We start from the raw sequence: 17,158 nt of genomic DNA, 5'->3' as shown, positions 1-17,158 counted from the left end.
GGTGAGAGCCGAAGGGTGTATATTAAGGTCACATTAATTTGCTCAAGGCCACACATAAAACCAAGACATGGAATTGCACAATTTGATCCCAAGTCTGTAGTGAGAACTCTGAAATTTAAAAAACACAGAAGTATTCTAAGGATATAATTTTCGTTTTAATCCCAGGTGTGTGGGATGTGGGGCTTCTCTCAACTGTCCACAGCAGCTGACTATGATCTGCCCTGTGCTCTAGTGGAAGCATGGCTTTGCCAGCTGCAGATCGTTTCTGCGATTGTGTGACATTTGGAATGCTGGGAACTTTTCAGAGGGTCTATAAATGTCCCAATAGACAGTGTTGTTAGTTGTTCGGGGGTGGCGGGTGGTCGTTTTTTTTTTTTTTTTAAAGCAAGGCACTTTATTTTTTAAAATTTATTTAATGTATGATCATTGTGCCATATATACACCTGCATGCCAGAAGAGGGCATCAGATCCCATTGCAGATGGTTGTGAGCCACCATGTGGTTGCTGGGAATTAACTCAGGACCTCTGGAAGAGCAGCCAGTGCTCTTAACCACTGAGCCATCTCTCCAGCCCGGTTGTATTATTTTTTTTTTTTTTAATAGTTATGCTCAAAGAAGAAACAAAAGAAAAGGAATTAGATTCAGAGATCTCTATCTTTCCCCTTTATCCTTTCTTTCTTACCTAGTGACAGGGGTGAAACCAGAGGGGATAAGGAGTGGAGAAAGAACCCACAGAGTAGCCAAGTCCAGCCACACAGGTCCACGTTCTAAATGATTTCATAGGCTGCTTCTCCATTGGCAGACTGGCAACCACCAGAATAACTGAATGCTGATTCTTGCCACCCATTCCTGGGCTGAGACTCACACTTCTCCACCCAGATCAGATCTAACACAGGGCTGTGCTGAATTCTCCTAGAAATGGAGTTGGTGTCTCTATTAAATCTTTCCACGGCAGTTAACCCAGTGTATAGTTCAGTGACTTAAATGGCAGAGATTAATGTTCTTGTTGTTGTTGAAGTCAGAAGGTCAAGTTGCAGCCTCTCCTAGCCTTCTGTAAAGGGGTTTTCTCCTGCATCCTCACATGGATCTCTCCTCTGGACATGTCTGTGTCCTAATCACTCCTAAACACAGCAGCTACATTGGCTTTAAACAGGCCCACCCATATGGCCTCATTTTTGCTTTAAACACTTTATAATGTCTTGTCTTTAAATGCAGTCACATTCTAAAGAATTGAGGGTTAGGAAATGATTACAGGGCCGGGCACCAGTAGCACATGCTTTTAATCCTAGCACTTGGGAGGCAGATAGATCTTTGTGAGTTTAAGGCCAGCCTGGTCTACACAGAGCAGGGCAGCGGGGGCTACACAGAGGAACCCTGTCTCAAAAAGCCAAAGAAAGAAAGAGAGAGGGAGGGAGAGAAAATATATATATATATATATATATATATATATATATATATATCTGACCTGGTCACATCTGGCTACCCCTATGCTACCACTGGTCAGAACCTTCCTGTCTCTTACCTTGATTACTGCACAGACACTAAGCTAGAACTTAACAGAACGACCAGAATCCAGGGCACGTCATGTTCTCATCATTATACAGAGGAAGGAACTGAGATCTGAGGAGCTGTGGCTGACGGAATGGTAAGAGAAGAAACTCTGAAGTGAACAGGAGAGGAGGGAGCCTGCGACCGAAGGTCTGGAGATGTGAAGCATCCAGGCACGGAGTCAGCCGTTGGGGTATCCTGAGACTGACGGGACTGCTCTGGAAGGGACCTTCTAGTTCCTCACAGCCTCACTACTCCCTGTGGCTTCATCCTGACTGACAAACTGGAATGTCCACTCCAGGCAACATCACCAAACCCCTGGAGTAGACATCGGATTCCCAGACTTGGATTCTTCCTTAGCCCAGTCACGCACGGTGGGTACAGTGATATGGGCCAGAGGACTCAATGGTGGGTACAGTGATATGAGCCAGAGGACTGTCATTGGCAGTTGCAAGGGAGCAGGTAGAGAGGACCAATGGACGAGGTTAGATCCTGGGAGTTTCTGACTTGGAGATGGGGTGGGAGGACTGGAGGTTGAGACTGTGACCTAGGGCCATGCCTGTAGAAGGGACTGAATGTGACAGAGGTCATATACAGGTCAGAGAAGGTAGAATGCAGGTGAAGGCAATGGGAATTGGGGCTAGAAAGCAAGGGGCTCGTGTCAGTATTACTTGTCAGTGTGACAGAATCCAGCCTTACCAGGAGATGGGCTCCTGAACATGCTGGGGAACATTATCTTGACTATTTGAATCCAAGTGGGAAGAGGCAGCATTTAGCGGCGCAGAGGCATGCATGCATCTCTGGTTTTTCGACTGAGTATGTGATGTGACAATTACTTCAAGCTCCTGCCATCTTGATATCCCACATACGATGGACTGTCCCTTTGAATTATGAGCCAGAATAAACCCTTTCTCTCTTAAGTTGACAAGACTTAAGTCGTAGTACTTATCACATCCACAAGGGCTCTGGAGGAAAAGCAGGGTGGGGAGTGACTGGCTCTCACTGGACCTCCAGCGGGGCTTCTCAGGATCTGGTTGAACCCCTGGTTATGGAATAAGCTGAGAGGAGTGGAAAGAAGACTAGACAAGAAGAGAAGGCACCGAGACAGTTGTGAGTGAAGCAATGGGCACCTGGAAGATGGTTGCCTCAAGACACTATGGCAGCCACTGTATGGCCATCGTGGGCCTTTCCCAGCACAGGCGTGGCTGGGGTGAGGAGCAGGGGTAGGGACTGGTAATAGTGACACCTGACTTTGGAGCCAGAGAATGGGACTATGAGGATCGGACACGCCACAGAGATGGCACATCTAGAGTTCATTTCCCCTTGGAATCCCAGGGAACCTTCAGAAACCAACACTGGTGGTGAGTAGGCAGGTCCTCTGGCAGCGGATTAACTTTATTTTTAGTTAGTGTACAAAATAATAGGTTTCATTATGACATTTTCATATACATATTATTATATCGTATTCACATTCTCTCTCCTACTTCTCCTCTGTCCCTCCTCCCACTTGCCGATCCCTTTGTCGCTTGAACAGCCAGCCCCCTTCTGCTTTCATGACACACCACTTGGGGAAACCCGCGATATCTTGTCTGTCTTCTCTCCCATTCTCCTACTTAGTCCTGACTGCTCCCCTACCTCCCAATCGTTGCTTTCTCCTTCTAGTCCTGCTGGAAAACTGATTCCTTTGTGCAGCCACGGCAGAGAAGCTCAGGGGACGTAAGGACAAGAAGGGTCAGAGGATGGGATCGGAAGCACGCCCAACGTCGTTTTGGGATGCTCTGGGACTGAAGTGTTGCCACCTTCCAGAAGAAGCTGACCCAAAGCCCACAACTGAGCTCCTCCTCTGGCTCCTTCAATCACTTCCCTGGCTTTCCGAATACCCGGGATCATGCCCTCCCACTCAGCTGTCCAAGCAGAGCAGCTCAGGCCGAGGAGTCTTAAGAGAACAAAGACATAAAGAGGGCTAGCAGTGCACCGCGTCGGTCACTAGGGGGCAGAGGAGTACAGGGCGAGGCTACTGCTGCTTCCAGAGAGAGCCGGAGAAAATCTCGGTCTTCTCATTGGCTAAACAGGAACAATAGCTGAGCATGCCAATTAGAGAGTAACTGTAAAGAGCACACAAAGATGAATGCCCCTCTGCTTGCCTGAACTAAATACACCATGGGTTTTTTGTTGTTCTTTTTTTTTTTCTTTTGTGGTGCGTCTCCTCCCTTCCCTTGGATGCCTATGAATACACACGGTTCTACTCGCACTCGACAATGAGGAAACTGAGGCATACGGTTCAGCATGCATTTTGTAATAGGAAATGGATCCAGACATTGCCGGGTGCCTGAGCTGGTACTCTAACCGAACTACCCAGTCTTTTCCCTCCTTAGAAACCTGGCCCTTTGCCTATTCATTCAAGGTGCTTTTATCCTTTTCCCAACTCCTCCTCTTTTCAGGCTCTCTCAAAGCCTTCTTCCAGCAGACAACAGGATTGAGTGGAAGCTGGCTCAGAGAGGGAAAGCATGTATGTAGCGTGTGTGAGTATAGGGTCGGGGCAAGAAAAGAGGACCCAGCAGAGAAGGGAATTGTTTAGTGTCAGAGTCCTAGCTATCTCCCAGGTGTGGAGCAGCCATGTCTTGTGCAACCCTGGCCACGGGTCTCTGTGGCAGCAAGCACTGCATGTTACCTATGACTGCATGTGTTGGGTCTAGCACTCTTCTTGGAAACTTCCTATTTCTCCCTGTGGCTCTGCTCACCGACCATTGTTGACAAGATCCTCCTAAGCTCCCGGCAGCTGATCTAGAAATTGTCTCAGTATACCATCAGGTTTGTCTCTTCCTGGAACCTGAACTCGAAAATGAGATACCTTCCAGGGACTGGAACCAAGTAAACAGGGGCCATAGGTAGCCATATTCCCTACCATGTCGGATGATAGGAAAGAGCTCTGCCAACAGGAAACGGGAGATAACGGAGGAGAGCAGAGATGGGTGGACTTACACAGCATGTTTGCTCGCTCCACAGTCATCATGACTCTTTAATGCTGAGCTGCCTTTGGATCCACGAGACACTGGACTGTGTGGGTGTCTGTTAGTTTCAGTTAGCAATGCATGAGGCTCGCTGTCGGATTGTGGAAGAGACTCCTAGCAACTCTTTCTCACACCCATGGAGAAGGAAGGCAAAGGAAGGAGTGGGAGCTTAGCACAATTGCCAGGATTTTGGGCACTGCAAAGGTCTCTAGACCTCAGTGACATTGTCCTCAAGCATTGGGGGAGGATTTGTCTGAGGGACTTCTCCACATTTTGTTGGAAAGAGACTCAGGAGCTCATGGCCAACCTACAGCCTTCCCTGTCTCTCAACTGTCAGGTGCCATCTGTCACTTTCATTTCGCAAGCACCTCTATAACAGCATCTAGGCCTCCGACAACTTTGTCCTTCACTCAACGGCTTCTTTCATTCATAAATCTACTCATTCATTCATCAGTTTCTGACTGCTCCACATTATACACTGGACAGAGAAGTAAGAGTTTTGGTTTCTTTAAAAAAAAAAAAAAAAAAAAAACCCAGTTATGTTATGTGAATATGTTTTTGTTTTATGTCCAGGTGTGGGATATGGGGCTGCTTCACAGCAGGTGATTATGATTTGCCTCATGCACTAGCAGGGGTGTGATCTTGGCCAGCAGTAGAGAGTTTAATTCTAGGGACTCTGGTGAGGGTGTAAATGCCAGAGCCCCAGGAGAGGCAGGGGTGCTCCAAGGAGGCTGCTGCTCCCTGTTGCATTTTGACCAGAAGCTGGAGACATTCTGACGACAAAGCCTGGACTTTGCCCCAAGGAACCCGAATCAGCAGGAAGTAGCCTACAGAGGTCTACGCCCCCTTTTCCCTCTAACCTTCCTTCTGTCCTACCTAGTGTTGGGGGTTGGAAGGGATCAGGGTGGAATCAAGGTTGGAAGGGTGGTGGATATAAGAACCCAATAAAGTAGCTGGGCAGTGGTGGCGCACACCTTTAATCCTAGCACTTAGGAGGCAGAGGCAGGCAGATTTTTGAGTTCATGGCCAGCCTGATCTACAGAGTGAGTTCCAGGACAACCAGGGCCTCGAAAAAACAAACAAACAAACAAACAAACAAACCAATAAAAAAACAGAACACTGTTTAGACAGACTGCTTACCAATCCACTGGACCCCCCCCCCCAGTCCATTTTCTGCCCTTTTTTGCTCAAGGATTGTTCTGAAGAGTACAGCATCAGTTTCTCTTGTCCCTTGTTTCTAGTTGGCCTCAGTTAATGGGAGAAACAGGGCAAGATGTAGGGTCAGGAGGAGCAAAAGGTCAAGATCCTCTCATTCAGCACATGTAGGAGCCTCCCAGACTATCTCCTCCTTTGCTCCTGGTAGCCTTCTCTGTGTAGTCTCCTTCCAAGATTTATCAAGAGAACAGAATGGGCAGGACTGACTTCTAGGACAGGTATCCTGGCTAGTTCTGTGATATGGGACACTTGAGCAATCCTACGGAGGTACCACATGGTAACAAACTGGGGCTTTCTGTCCACCAACCCTGTAGTTCACATGAGGCTTGCAGCCTTGAATCCCTGAACTCGTGGAGACTGTTTAAGATCAAATCCTGGCTTTTTGGTTTCCTTTTCTTTATTTTAAATTAGTTTTTAGGCATGTGCATATGTATGAGGACATTTGTGTGGGCGGTCAGAGGACCACTGTCATGGCACCTGAGTGTAATTCTAGCTGTGGTGACAGGGGAGGTGGAAGCAGCTAGTCTAACATACTTGAATTACAGGCCAATGAGGGACCTTGTTTCAAATAAAAGGTAGAATGCATCTGAGGAACAGCAGGCACCTGAGGCTGTCCTTTGATCTCCAGGAACACAGGCATACAGGTGTATGCAGGAATTTGGATACATACATCTTCTTACTGCCTCCATGCACGAGCACGCGCGCGCGCGCACACACACACACACACACCCTCCCCCCCCCCATACACACACATTCACAATGGGACATGCTGCTTCCTGCCTGTTAGAAGATGTAACTGTGAACAAGATGGATGAAAAAATCCTTAGTCCTTTAAAAAAAAAAAAAAAAAAGACAGGGTCTCACCATGTAGTTCTGGCTGGCCTGGAACTTGCTACAGAGACGAGGCTGGCTTTGAACTTGTAGAGATCTGCCTCTGCTCTATTCTTTTTTTTTTTTGGTTTTTTGTTTTTTTGTTTTTTGTTTTTCGAGACAGGGTTTCTTTGTGTAGCCCTGGCTGTCCTGGAACTCACTCTGTAGACCAGGCTGGCCTCAGAAATCAGAAATCCTCAGAAACTCAGAAATCCGCCTGCCTCTGCCTCCCAAGTGCTGGGATTAAAGGCATGCGCCACCACCGCCTGGCTGCTCTATTCTTGAGTACTGGAATTAAAGGTTTAGAATCTCTATTCTAGTGGGTAAAGTAGATGGCAAAGTAACTATCAGGTAAATAAGGAATAATTTAGATTTTTCTGTTGCTGTTGTTGAGACAGGGTTTCTCTGTCTAACAGAGCTCTGGCTGTCCTGGAACAAGCTGGCCTCAAACTCGGATCTGCTTGGCTCTGCCTCCCAAGTGTTGAGACTTAAGGTGTGTACCACCACACCCGGTAATAATTTAGATTTTAAACCCCGGCAAAGAGCCATGTGTTAAAGGCTTGGTCAGAATTTTAAAAGGGAGTCTACTGGGAGAGGATGAGGTCATCACAAGGGTTGGGTTGTCCACCAACCACACAGGCCCATGGTTTGAATGTTTGTTTCCCAGCTGGAGGATTATTTGGGGTGGTTGTGGAACTTTTAGCACATGGGCCCTAGCTGGCAGAAGATCACTAGGGATCACTGAAGATGCTTGCCCGGTTCCTGGTTCTAGCCTTTTTCTATTCTTTCTGGTCGATCATGATGTGAACAGATTCCTATCTAATAACTGACAGTCTTGACACCTCTGTCTACAACTTCCAGGCTACAATTGAATAGCTAGGAGAGTGTCAGATATGAGGATCTACGATAAGGACCTAACCAATCAGTATAGGTGGCTCTGGTGAGGCTGCCTCCTTACTGTTGGGGATTGGCTCGAATGCTTTGTCTTAATTTGGCTCCCAAAATCACACAGGAATCTGCATGTCCAAACGCCGAGGGGCCCTGTCCTCAATTGGGTTTTGATTGATCAGTAAAGAGCCAATGGCTAATGGCTGGGCAGGGTGAAGACTTTTAGGATTCCTAGGCAAGAAATGCAGGGGAGAGGAAGAGGGAATTCCACCGTGAGAGGGGCATAGGACCGACGGTGCTGTGATGGGGAAGCAGAGAGATCAGAATTAAGAGCCTAAGGACATGTGAGAGTCAGGGAAGCGGCCCCAGGGTCTTGCCTGCTTGGGTCTGGGGCAGCAAAGATAAAATATAAATTTGGAAAGTGTTGACAAGGGAATACTGGAGGGGAGTGTGTGCTAGCTGCAGGGGGAGATTCAGGAGTGGCCCAGCCACAGAGCTAGTAAAGCATATGGTAAATTAAGCTGGCTTATGTGTGTTTTTCATTCGCAGATCCAGAGCTCTTGGGCAGGAGCATAGAACAGCTTAACTATTCACTGCTACACCTTACCAGTTTGGAGATTCTGTCCACCTCTGTCTCACTCACTCCTGGAAGAATCCTAGAGGTCTCAAGGCTGGTCCTTGAATGTTCAGCAGGACAGGGTCCACTCTGGTGGCTTTGGAAATCCTGGTCTTGCTGGTTTCTGAGACTGGGCCTATGGAGACCAGACCTTACTTGTCGCTGTTTCCTAACACTGCCCTACTCTATCAGTATCCTGGTAGCACTCAGAAGGTGCCACAAAGCAGCTATGACATCAGCTTCTGTGCACAGGTGGCCATGCGGACAAAAGCCCATGCAGGTACCTCTTCTGAGCTGTCTCATTTAGCTCTCTGCAGAGGGAGATGGTTTTGATGCTCACTTGGGGTTGTGGAAAATGAAGTCCCTGTAGGAAAGGGACACCACACATGCAGCACACTGAAGGCTTGTGCTCCACTTCCACTCGTGTTGGAACCCTGGCCAGGGAGGTGGGGCCTTCAAGGAGGTGGCCAGGTTGTGAGTGTGAAGCTCTCATCAGAGTTCTTCTAAGAGGGGTCTAGAGAACTACCATGAAGGACACAGGAGAAGGCAGCATCTGAGATGGAGAACAGGGTTCCCATCAGACACCCCAACCTTGCATGTCCAGTCAAATGTGAGAAATGATTTTCCATCTAGAAGCCCCTAGGCCATGGTACTTTGTGTAGCAGCCTGCGCTGAATAACACAGACTGATATGGCCCCCACCAGCTCCACTTAGGTGGAAGGGAAAGGACAAAGTAAGGAGCTCTAGGTTCACCTAGCCAGGTCTATTTCACTGGGCCTGGTGAGACAGTTAGCACTTCCTGTCTTGCCCAGCCCTAGGTTGGCAGAGTGGCCCGTATCACCTCTGCCATCCTCCCGAGGGGCACAGCCTACTTCAGTAACTGTTTTCCTCAATTCAAATGCACACAAAAGCAACATTTTACCTATTGTTTATTGTTGAGAGCTTCATTACATCACCCTTCTCTCCTCAGGCAATTCACTTCCTGTTCTAGAAGGGCAGAGGTATGCCACCTGCAGGGCTGCCTCCACCATTTTAGGCCTGTTCCCTAGGGCTTCAGCTTCCACTACTTAGTTCCCTGTGTCTCCTGCCATCAACTAGCTCCTCCCGCAGCCCACCAATCCCCCTGACCAGCTTTTCTTACAGTCTCCTATCTGACTCAGCCCCTTTGCCTGTCTTCTGTTGACCCTGGCCAGCTCCCACCCTCCACGGCCACTCTCCCTCCTCTTTAAATCTTGGCACTAGGTAGCTCCAGGAGCCAGAGAGAAGATCCCAGAGGAAGCCACAGATAGGCTCCACCCAGAAGTGTCTTTTCCTTGAGTAAAACTCCAACTCCCTAGGCAGCCATGGTCAGGTCTGTGCTGTCCCGAAAGGGGCCAGCCACACCCCCCAGGACTCGGGTGCTTCAGACAATTGCCTACCGGCTTGGGGCAGTGGATGTAGCGTGCCAGACTGATAATGAGGTCGTGCGTGATGGGGTCCACCAGGTTCCGGAAGCTGGCATAGCGATACAGCACATCATCCAAGGAGGTTGACTCCATGCCCAGGTCCTGAAACACAAGGGAACACCCAGAAGTCAAATGACTGCAGACTCTGGAGGCAGCTCAGATCCCCCAAAGCCCAGGCAAGGACGAGTCCAGAAAACATCCCTTAGGTGACAAAGACAAGCCTTCTCTTCTATCTCCAGCTGAGGTGCAGGAGACCTACAACGGCAGACATCCAGTCTCCAATGTTCATGCAAGCCCTGGTTATGAACTTCTCCCAAAAACAATGTTCCAAACATCCTTCTGATGAAGCCACAGGTGGCTAGCCTTAGTACTCCATCTCATGGGGCAGGCAGATTGGGACAAACAGAGACATCCCCTAGCCTCCAGACAGGACAGTTTACTGATCTTTATTTCTAGTTTCTTGCTTCTGAACATAGTGGGACCGCTCTTTTGGTAGACTGCCCAAGCTCAGTGCTCCTTTGCCCCAGAGGGTAACCAGGGAGATGTGTGAGTGTGTGCATGTTGCATGCATATGTGTGTGTGTGTCTTACCACAGGAACTCAGAGAGTGTATCAAGTGGGGGCCCAAAGGGAAGGGGGTGCATATCAGCACTGCTGAATGGGCTAGGATGCAGCAACCATCAAAGCAGGTGTTCCACTGATTTGAGGAGCTACAAGGTTTTGTGGGCAACAGGGTTTAGGGCACAATGCCCCCATATACGGTACTGTGGCATTTGAGGGGACAGTAGGAGCAGGTTGCAAAAGCACTTCTCCAATTTTTCCCTAGAGTAAGCTATGGTTTAATTCCAGAGGGGTCCCCTCTGTGTTCCACACTGTGGAGAGGACAGTTTTTATTTCCAAAGCACAAAGGTGCTGAGAAGAATCTAAACAAACAGACCTTGCCTAGCTTCTTCCCGTCTATCCCAGTAGACCGTGCTCTGTCCTCCACCCAGACTTCTATATTTCCCATAAATCCAGAGATTTTGGAGCCAAGGTGATGCCTCAGCAGGTAAAATGCTTGAGTGTACTTTCGAGTGGAGTTTGGATCCCCCCATGAGAGTTGGGTGGGTGTGGTGCCAGCTATGGGGGCAGGGGCGGTACCACACCGTTATTCTGGATCCACAGATGATGACAGAGGCTGATGTCTTAAATTGTTGGTGTTATTTGTGCACATGTGTGTGTACTCGGGCCTCAATCCTAGCTCTGTCTTGCAAGGATTGATCAGCCCTCACCTAGCTCTAGAGGTAGCCCAGACCAGACCAGTGATAAATGCAGCATAGAAAAGGAGCCCTGGGTTTTGATAGTTACTTCCTCTGACAGAAAAGAAGAATAGGCTTTTGCCCCCATGGACCTGGAGTGGTCAGGGCACCAAGCCCCATCTCCTGTGGGGAAGGAAGTTCACAGAGAGCTATGTACCACAGGTAGGAGCCAGTTTGGAGAGCTCTGCCTTCCATAGGGCAGGCACCAGCCTGAGAGGCAAGCTGAGTGCTATTTGCTGTGATCCCTGTCACTCAGTTTGCTTGTCATCCACTGACACTGTGGTGTAGTATGGTGAGTGCAGAGACTTCTGAAGAGCTGGCTGGCAACAGTGACCCTGCTTTGACTTCTGCCCTCTGATTGTTAAACCCCTCAGACAATCTACCCAACAGTAGATGCTCTCTCTGTAAAATCAAGACAATGACCTTAGCATTAGACATTGGTGAGAGAAACCAAACTAAGCAACATGGGTAAAGTCTTCTATGGCTCCCTCAAAGCTTCTCCCCACCGTTGGCTCCTCATTTCTTCCCTGCCATGCCATGCAGCTCCTTTGGTCCATATACCCATCTGAAAATGTACTGAAAACCATTAACTGTTCAGAAAACACAGGAATCAGGGCAGTACAGGGACCTTGGCATATTAACTCCAGGTTGGCCCTGTGGTCAGGAGGGTGTGTTAGGAATGAGGAAGACAGGCCCTACCCTGACTGGGGCATAAGGAAGCTGGGAAGGCCTCAATTCCAAGGACATCAGAAGGCCATGTGGTCAAAGGGCCCTAGCCTAGCATTCAGCCTCCCAGCCAGACTTCTGCTTATAGGTCAAATTTCCCTCTTGGGGTAGGAAGGCCGAGAATAGGGTTGTGGAAGCACAGTAGTTATTCCCAGGGCTAAAGGCTAGACTCATGGCTATGGGAAGGAGGTCAGAAGTATGGAGGTCTTTCTTTTCCTTTCCCTTCTCCTTTACCGTGCAGCCCAGGCTGGACTCAAACTTGCAATACTCCTGCCTTAGCTTCCCAACCACTGGGAGTACAGGCCATGTCCAGCTAAGGGTTTTCTTTTTCTTGTCAAGATTTATTTATTTTATATGAGTATGCTGTAGCTGTCTTCAGACACACCAGAAGAGGGCATCAGATCCCATTACAGATGGCTGTGAGCCACCATGTGGTTGCTGGGAATTGAACTCAGGACCATCTGGGAGAGCAGTCAGTGCTCTTAACCATTGAGCCATCTCTCCAGCTCAAGGGTTTTCTTTTTACCTGTCTAGTTCCCCTTTGGTTGTTGACTTAATGTTAGCCTCTGTCTCTCACCTTAGTACATCTGTCCTTGGGGGTGATTCACACCTGATGTTCTCAGGACTCTGTAGTCCCCTTGTAGTTCTGTGGGATGTGTTTTTTCATGACTGAAATAGCAGGTCAACTACAAGTTATTAAACAGTGTCCCAAGGTTCTGGGGCAGGCAGGTGTTACTGGGGACGAAAGGGAGGCAGAGCAGCTCCTGGTCTCAAACAAATGAATAAACAATAAGTACTGCCAAAGAAGAGTTGAAAATCACAGAGAAGGTAGGTGGGCTTCTTGTCCTCTGTCTAGTCACACTGGGTCCCGTTTCTACAGGCCCCTCCCACACATGCCAGGTCATGTGAGGCCATTATATTATTAGAAAGACCAGGAAAGACCACAGGAGACTGGGCAGGTCTGACTGGGTGCAGACTGTACCTCTCCAGGGCTACCCTTAGTTATCTCCTTTACCCTTCAACTCAGAAGCCCCATGGCGGACAGTAGCTGCCTCTATGCTGTCTCAGTGGCATCACAAAGTTGGAAAGAGTGGAAGAAAGATGTCCCCACCAGGAGGGAGGGGTTGGATAACTGAGTCACAGGGTATCAGCTTCCTGAAGGATTTTTAGCTGGTGTGGGACTCCCAAAGGTCCAAAGAAACACCATCCCGGGGCTGGGCAAAGGCTGCTCTGCTTTATTGCCTGCTTGATTTCTGGCCTGTGTCCCAGTACAGTTGTGTTACTTCAGGACATACCATAGTATCTGGGTATCTTTTCTATGTCTCTTCCTCTAAGTCAGTTCCCTGGGGAGTTTTGTGTCACGGTCCAGGAACTGGATGTGAGGGAGGAGAGCTAACTAGCTCCTCGGGGTGTCCTCAGGTGGCTGCATCTTTTGCCACAGCCCTGGGGAAGCCAGCTTCCCTGACTGTAGGCAGTGCTGCGTGAGGGGACTGTAAGAATCAAATCCAGATGTGGCCCCTGCATGTGCTGGCCTTGGAGGGGCTGTTGTCTTGCAACAGTGAGGCGGCACCCAGGAAGATTTCATCTTCCTCACTGTGGCCCTGAACAGCACATCTCTAGGAACCGTTTGCACAGATGGCTGCTCATCAGACAGTCTGGGCGAATCTCTCAAACAGTGCTGAGTCACTACTGGTGGGAGCTCCACTAGAAGGCCATAGCTGGGCTAGCCCCAAGCAGCTAACTGCTCCCCGCCTCGAGATGCTGTGCCTAAAGGTGACAGGCACACAGCGCATCTCAGGGAGGCAGAGCCCCATATGACACGAGCTCAGATAAGCAGGTTTGGGGACACTTTGTAATGGGACAAGCAATGATGGGCCTAGGGCCAAGGCTGTGGGCTTCCAATGGGCAAGATAGAGCCAGAGTGGAAGTCAGAACAGCATATTCCAAAGGGCAGTCTTCTAAAGACCAGGGGAGGAGCCTGAGGCCCTTGAGAAATCTGGGGCTCTTCAAGAGCCTCTTCCAGGGACAGAACTTGCGTCACATCGTCACATCGGGCTTTCTGTACAGAGCTCAGCCCCAGACAAGCTGCTGTGATAGCTTGGAGGCAGCTGCCACAGGCCTGGAAACCGGCTGTTGGGGGAAAGCAGGATACCAGACATTCACAACAGGAAACAACCTCTCTTCCATCTTTATTTCCCTTTGGAAAATTCAGTTACTTTTGTAAAAATCTATTTCTCTCATATGTAAATTTGTTATAAAAATTCTAAAATCTAAACCAACCAACCAACCAACCACCCACCCAGCTTTGTTGAGATGTAATCCACACACAATTTATTCATCATAGGACACAGTCTGGGGCTGAGGTATAGCTCAGTGGCAGAGTAGCCAAGGAATCCAGTGCCCTCCTCTGGCCTCTCTAGTACTCTGCATCTGTGATGCCCTGGGTTCAATCTTCAGCACACACACACACACACACACACACACACACACACACACACACACCAAAAAACCCAAAACCGGGTAGTGGTGGTGCACGCCTTTAATCCCAGCACTTGGGAGGCAGAGGCAGGCGGATTTCTGAGTTCGAGGCCAGCCTGGTCTACAGAGTGAGTTCCAGGACAGCCAGGACTACACAGAGAAACCCTGTCTCCAAAAACCAAAAACCAAAAACCAAAAAAAAAAAAGAAACTCTGTGTCTATGACCCCACTCCTAAGTTTCCCCTATCACTATCCCCTAGCACTGGGCAATCGTATCTACTTTCTGTCTCTATGTAGTCTGGACTTCTCCTTTTGTTATCTACTGTAATTATAGATCTTTCCAGCAACATTGCTCTCTCCCTTACTGTATACTAACTTTAAGTTAATAAGTAAGATCCTTAGAGACCCTCCTCCTTAAGGAAAAAAAAAAAAAAAAAAGAAAAGAAAAGAAAGATAGATTTATTTAGCCAGATGTGGTGACTCACATCTTTTATCCTGGCACTCAGTCTACTGAGTGAGATCCAGGACAGCCAGGGATACAGAAAGAAACTCTGTCTTCAAGAAACAAAAAACTAAACAACCCCCACCACCACCACCATTTACTTATTTTATGTGAATGAGTGTTTGGCTGGATGCATGTGCACTGTGTGTGTGCCTGGTACCAGGAACTGGAGTTACAGATGGTTATGAGCTGCCATGTGGGTGCTGGGAACTGAACCTAGGTCCTCTGCAAGAGCAACAAGTGCTCTTACCCACTGAGCCATCTCTCTGGCCCCTTAAGTCCCTTTGTTTTAATTTCTAATATTATAACTAGCACTAGATAGAATCTCTACAAGGGAAACTTCTTTGAAGCCCTCAATAAATTTGAGGACTACCTAAACCATTCAGGAACTGCTGCAACAGAAAAATGAGTTATTCCACGACAAAAGAGGGAAGCAGGCAGTAGGGAGCCCCAGGGAATACTATGGATCTTCATCCTGAAAAACTTCTCTGTATCTATGGCTAGCTTTGCCTATTACTACTTCATCCAACCCTTCAATGAAGTGCTTGGTCTATGTGGGCACAGATTACATGGTGGTACTAGGGCTTCAAGGGAACTCCATGCCTACAGCTGGTGTCTGGAAAAAACAAACAAACAAACAAACAAACAAACAAAAAAAAAGTTACCAACTAAAGGGACTGGGCCCTAAACTTTCCACCAGAGAGAGCATACACCATGGGGACAAGGACACAGGAAACTGTTTTCTTGTTGCTGTAACACAATACTCTGTGGGACTCACAAAGTAGTTTATATTTAGCTCCTAAGTCTAGAGACTGGGAAGTTCAGTGCAGGGTGGGCTCAGTTGCTGAAGGTGCCATGCTGTTGTGACGCTGCAGACAGCACCGTACAGCATGAACGTGTGTAGAAAAGGCACTGATCCACTCTGTACCAACCTGTGCTGGAGAGAATGAATTCGCTCCCATCTGTGACAAAAATATTAAGAAGCTCTTTAATGTCAACATTTGTCTGGGCTAGCGCACTCCTTTGGCAGCCTTCCTTACCGTAACTGGGGGTTTTGGAACTAGGTTACCCCGATTGCTGTTACTATCATAGTCATTTCCCCCCCTTATTTTGTGTGCACTGTATGCAGACCCATGTGCACCATGTGCACTGCATAAGGTTGATGTCAGGAATCGCCCTTGTTCTTCCACCTGCACACTGAAGCAGGATCTCTCAATCAAACCCAGAGCTTGCTGATCATCTTGAGATTTATCTCTGCTACCTGAGGCTGGAATTGCCTGTGGGCTGCCATGCCTACCCTACAAGTGTGTGGCTGTGGTGGCCTGAATGAGAACAGCCCCCATAAGCTCATATGTTTGGAAACTTGGTTCCCAGTTGGTGGAACTGTTTGGGAAAGATCAGGAGGTGTGGCCTTGTTGGAGGAGGTGTGTCACTGGCAGGCAGACTTTGAGGTTTCAAAAGCCCAAGCCATACCCGGTTAGCTTTCTCTGCCTCAGCGACTGCTCCAGCACCACACCTGCCTGCTGCCATGCTCCCCGCCATGATGCTCGTGAACTGACTCCCATATTAAACACTTGATTTTATAAGTTGCCTTTGTTGTCATGTTTTGTCATGGCGATTGGAAAGTAAGACACTGGGTTTCTGGGGACCTCAACTCCTAGTCCTCAATGTCTGCAGGGCAAATATTTTAACCAAGCCATCTCCCAGCTTCTATTATTATGGTTGCCTTAAATGTGAATGTGCTGGTTAAATCTGACACTGTGTGCTCAGGTTTGCACGTATAGAACTCTGCACTGGGCTTGCACACTCGACTCTGCCTCTCGATTCCTTCCCAGTGAGACTGGTACCTTTACCCCGTATCTTGCATTCAGTCACACAGCACCTATTCCCCTCAGAAAAGGGAGAAGGGTTCTTTCCTGACACAGCTGATGAAATTTCCTTTACACCAGAAAACAATTAGGCTCAACAGAAACTTCAGAATGTCAGATACTTGGCTGCCCTTGGGTATCCAGTAATGCAGACAACTAAGGCTGTTCCAGTTGTTTCTCCAATACCAGGCTCCTATAGGCCCGTGTTTGACACTAAATCCCAGCTGTGTTTCTTGGAAAGCCAATACCACAGTTGGAATCATTATGACTCTCAGTTATCAAACAGGCAGCCCATTCATGATGACCCGCATTTTTAGAAGCTTCCCCTAACTCCCCAGCTACTCTCCTGTCCCACAGCTTCTCATCATCCTATGCCGCACCCCCATCCCCCTTTCCCAGCCCCGCTGTCACTCAGTTCTCCAATTTGTCTTCTTTAGCCTGATCCAATTCTAAGATCCAAAAGGCCCTGCCCTCCATAAGGCCCCCAGAAATAACAAGCACTGGGTGGAGGGAGAGAGAGAAACTGGAGCGTTCTTTCATTTCTGGTAGGAAGGAATGCAAACTGATGTGGCCGCTGCAGAAAATGGAATGGCAATTTCTTAAAAAAAAAAAAAAAAAATCAAATGCAGGATTATCATTAAGATCCAGAAATAACCCAAAGGAATTGAAAGCAGGGTCTCAGAGAGAGAGACACA

General features: G+C 48.3%; 1 protein-coding gene across 1 annotated transcript in view; it reads right to left on the bottom strand.

Annotated features, from left to right (window-relative positions):
- The window catches only part of Lrrc75a (leucine rich repeat containing 75A), a 46,637-nt gene that overhangs the window by 6,253 nt on the left and 23,226 nt on the right, over nt 1-17,158 (bottom strand). Inside the window, exon 2 of the mRNA XM_034507295.2 lies at nt 9,566-9,694. Within this exon, the coding sequence (XP_034363186.1) occupies nt 9,566-9,694 (129 nt within the window). The remainder of the gene's footprint in view (nt 1-9,565; nt 9,695-17,158) is intronic.

This window comes from Arvicanthis niloticus, chromosome 6, assembly GCF_011762505.2.
Source record: "Arvicanthis niloticus isolate mArvNil1 chromosome 6, mArvNil1.pat.X, whole genome shotgun sequence".
In the NCBI taxonomy this organism is placed as follows: Eukaryota; Metazoa; Chordata; class Mammalia; order Rodentia; family Muridae; genus Arvicanthis; species Arvicanthis niloticus.
Note: the sequence above shows the minus strand (reverse complement) of the source record. Positions and strands in the feature narration are given on the sequence as shown.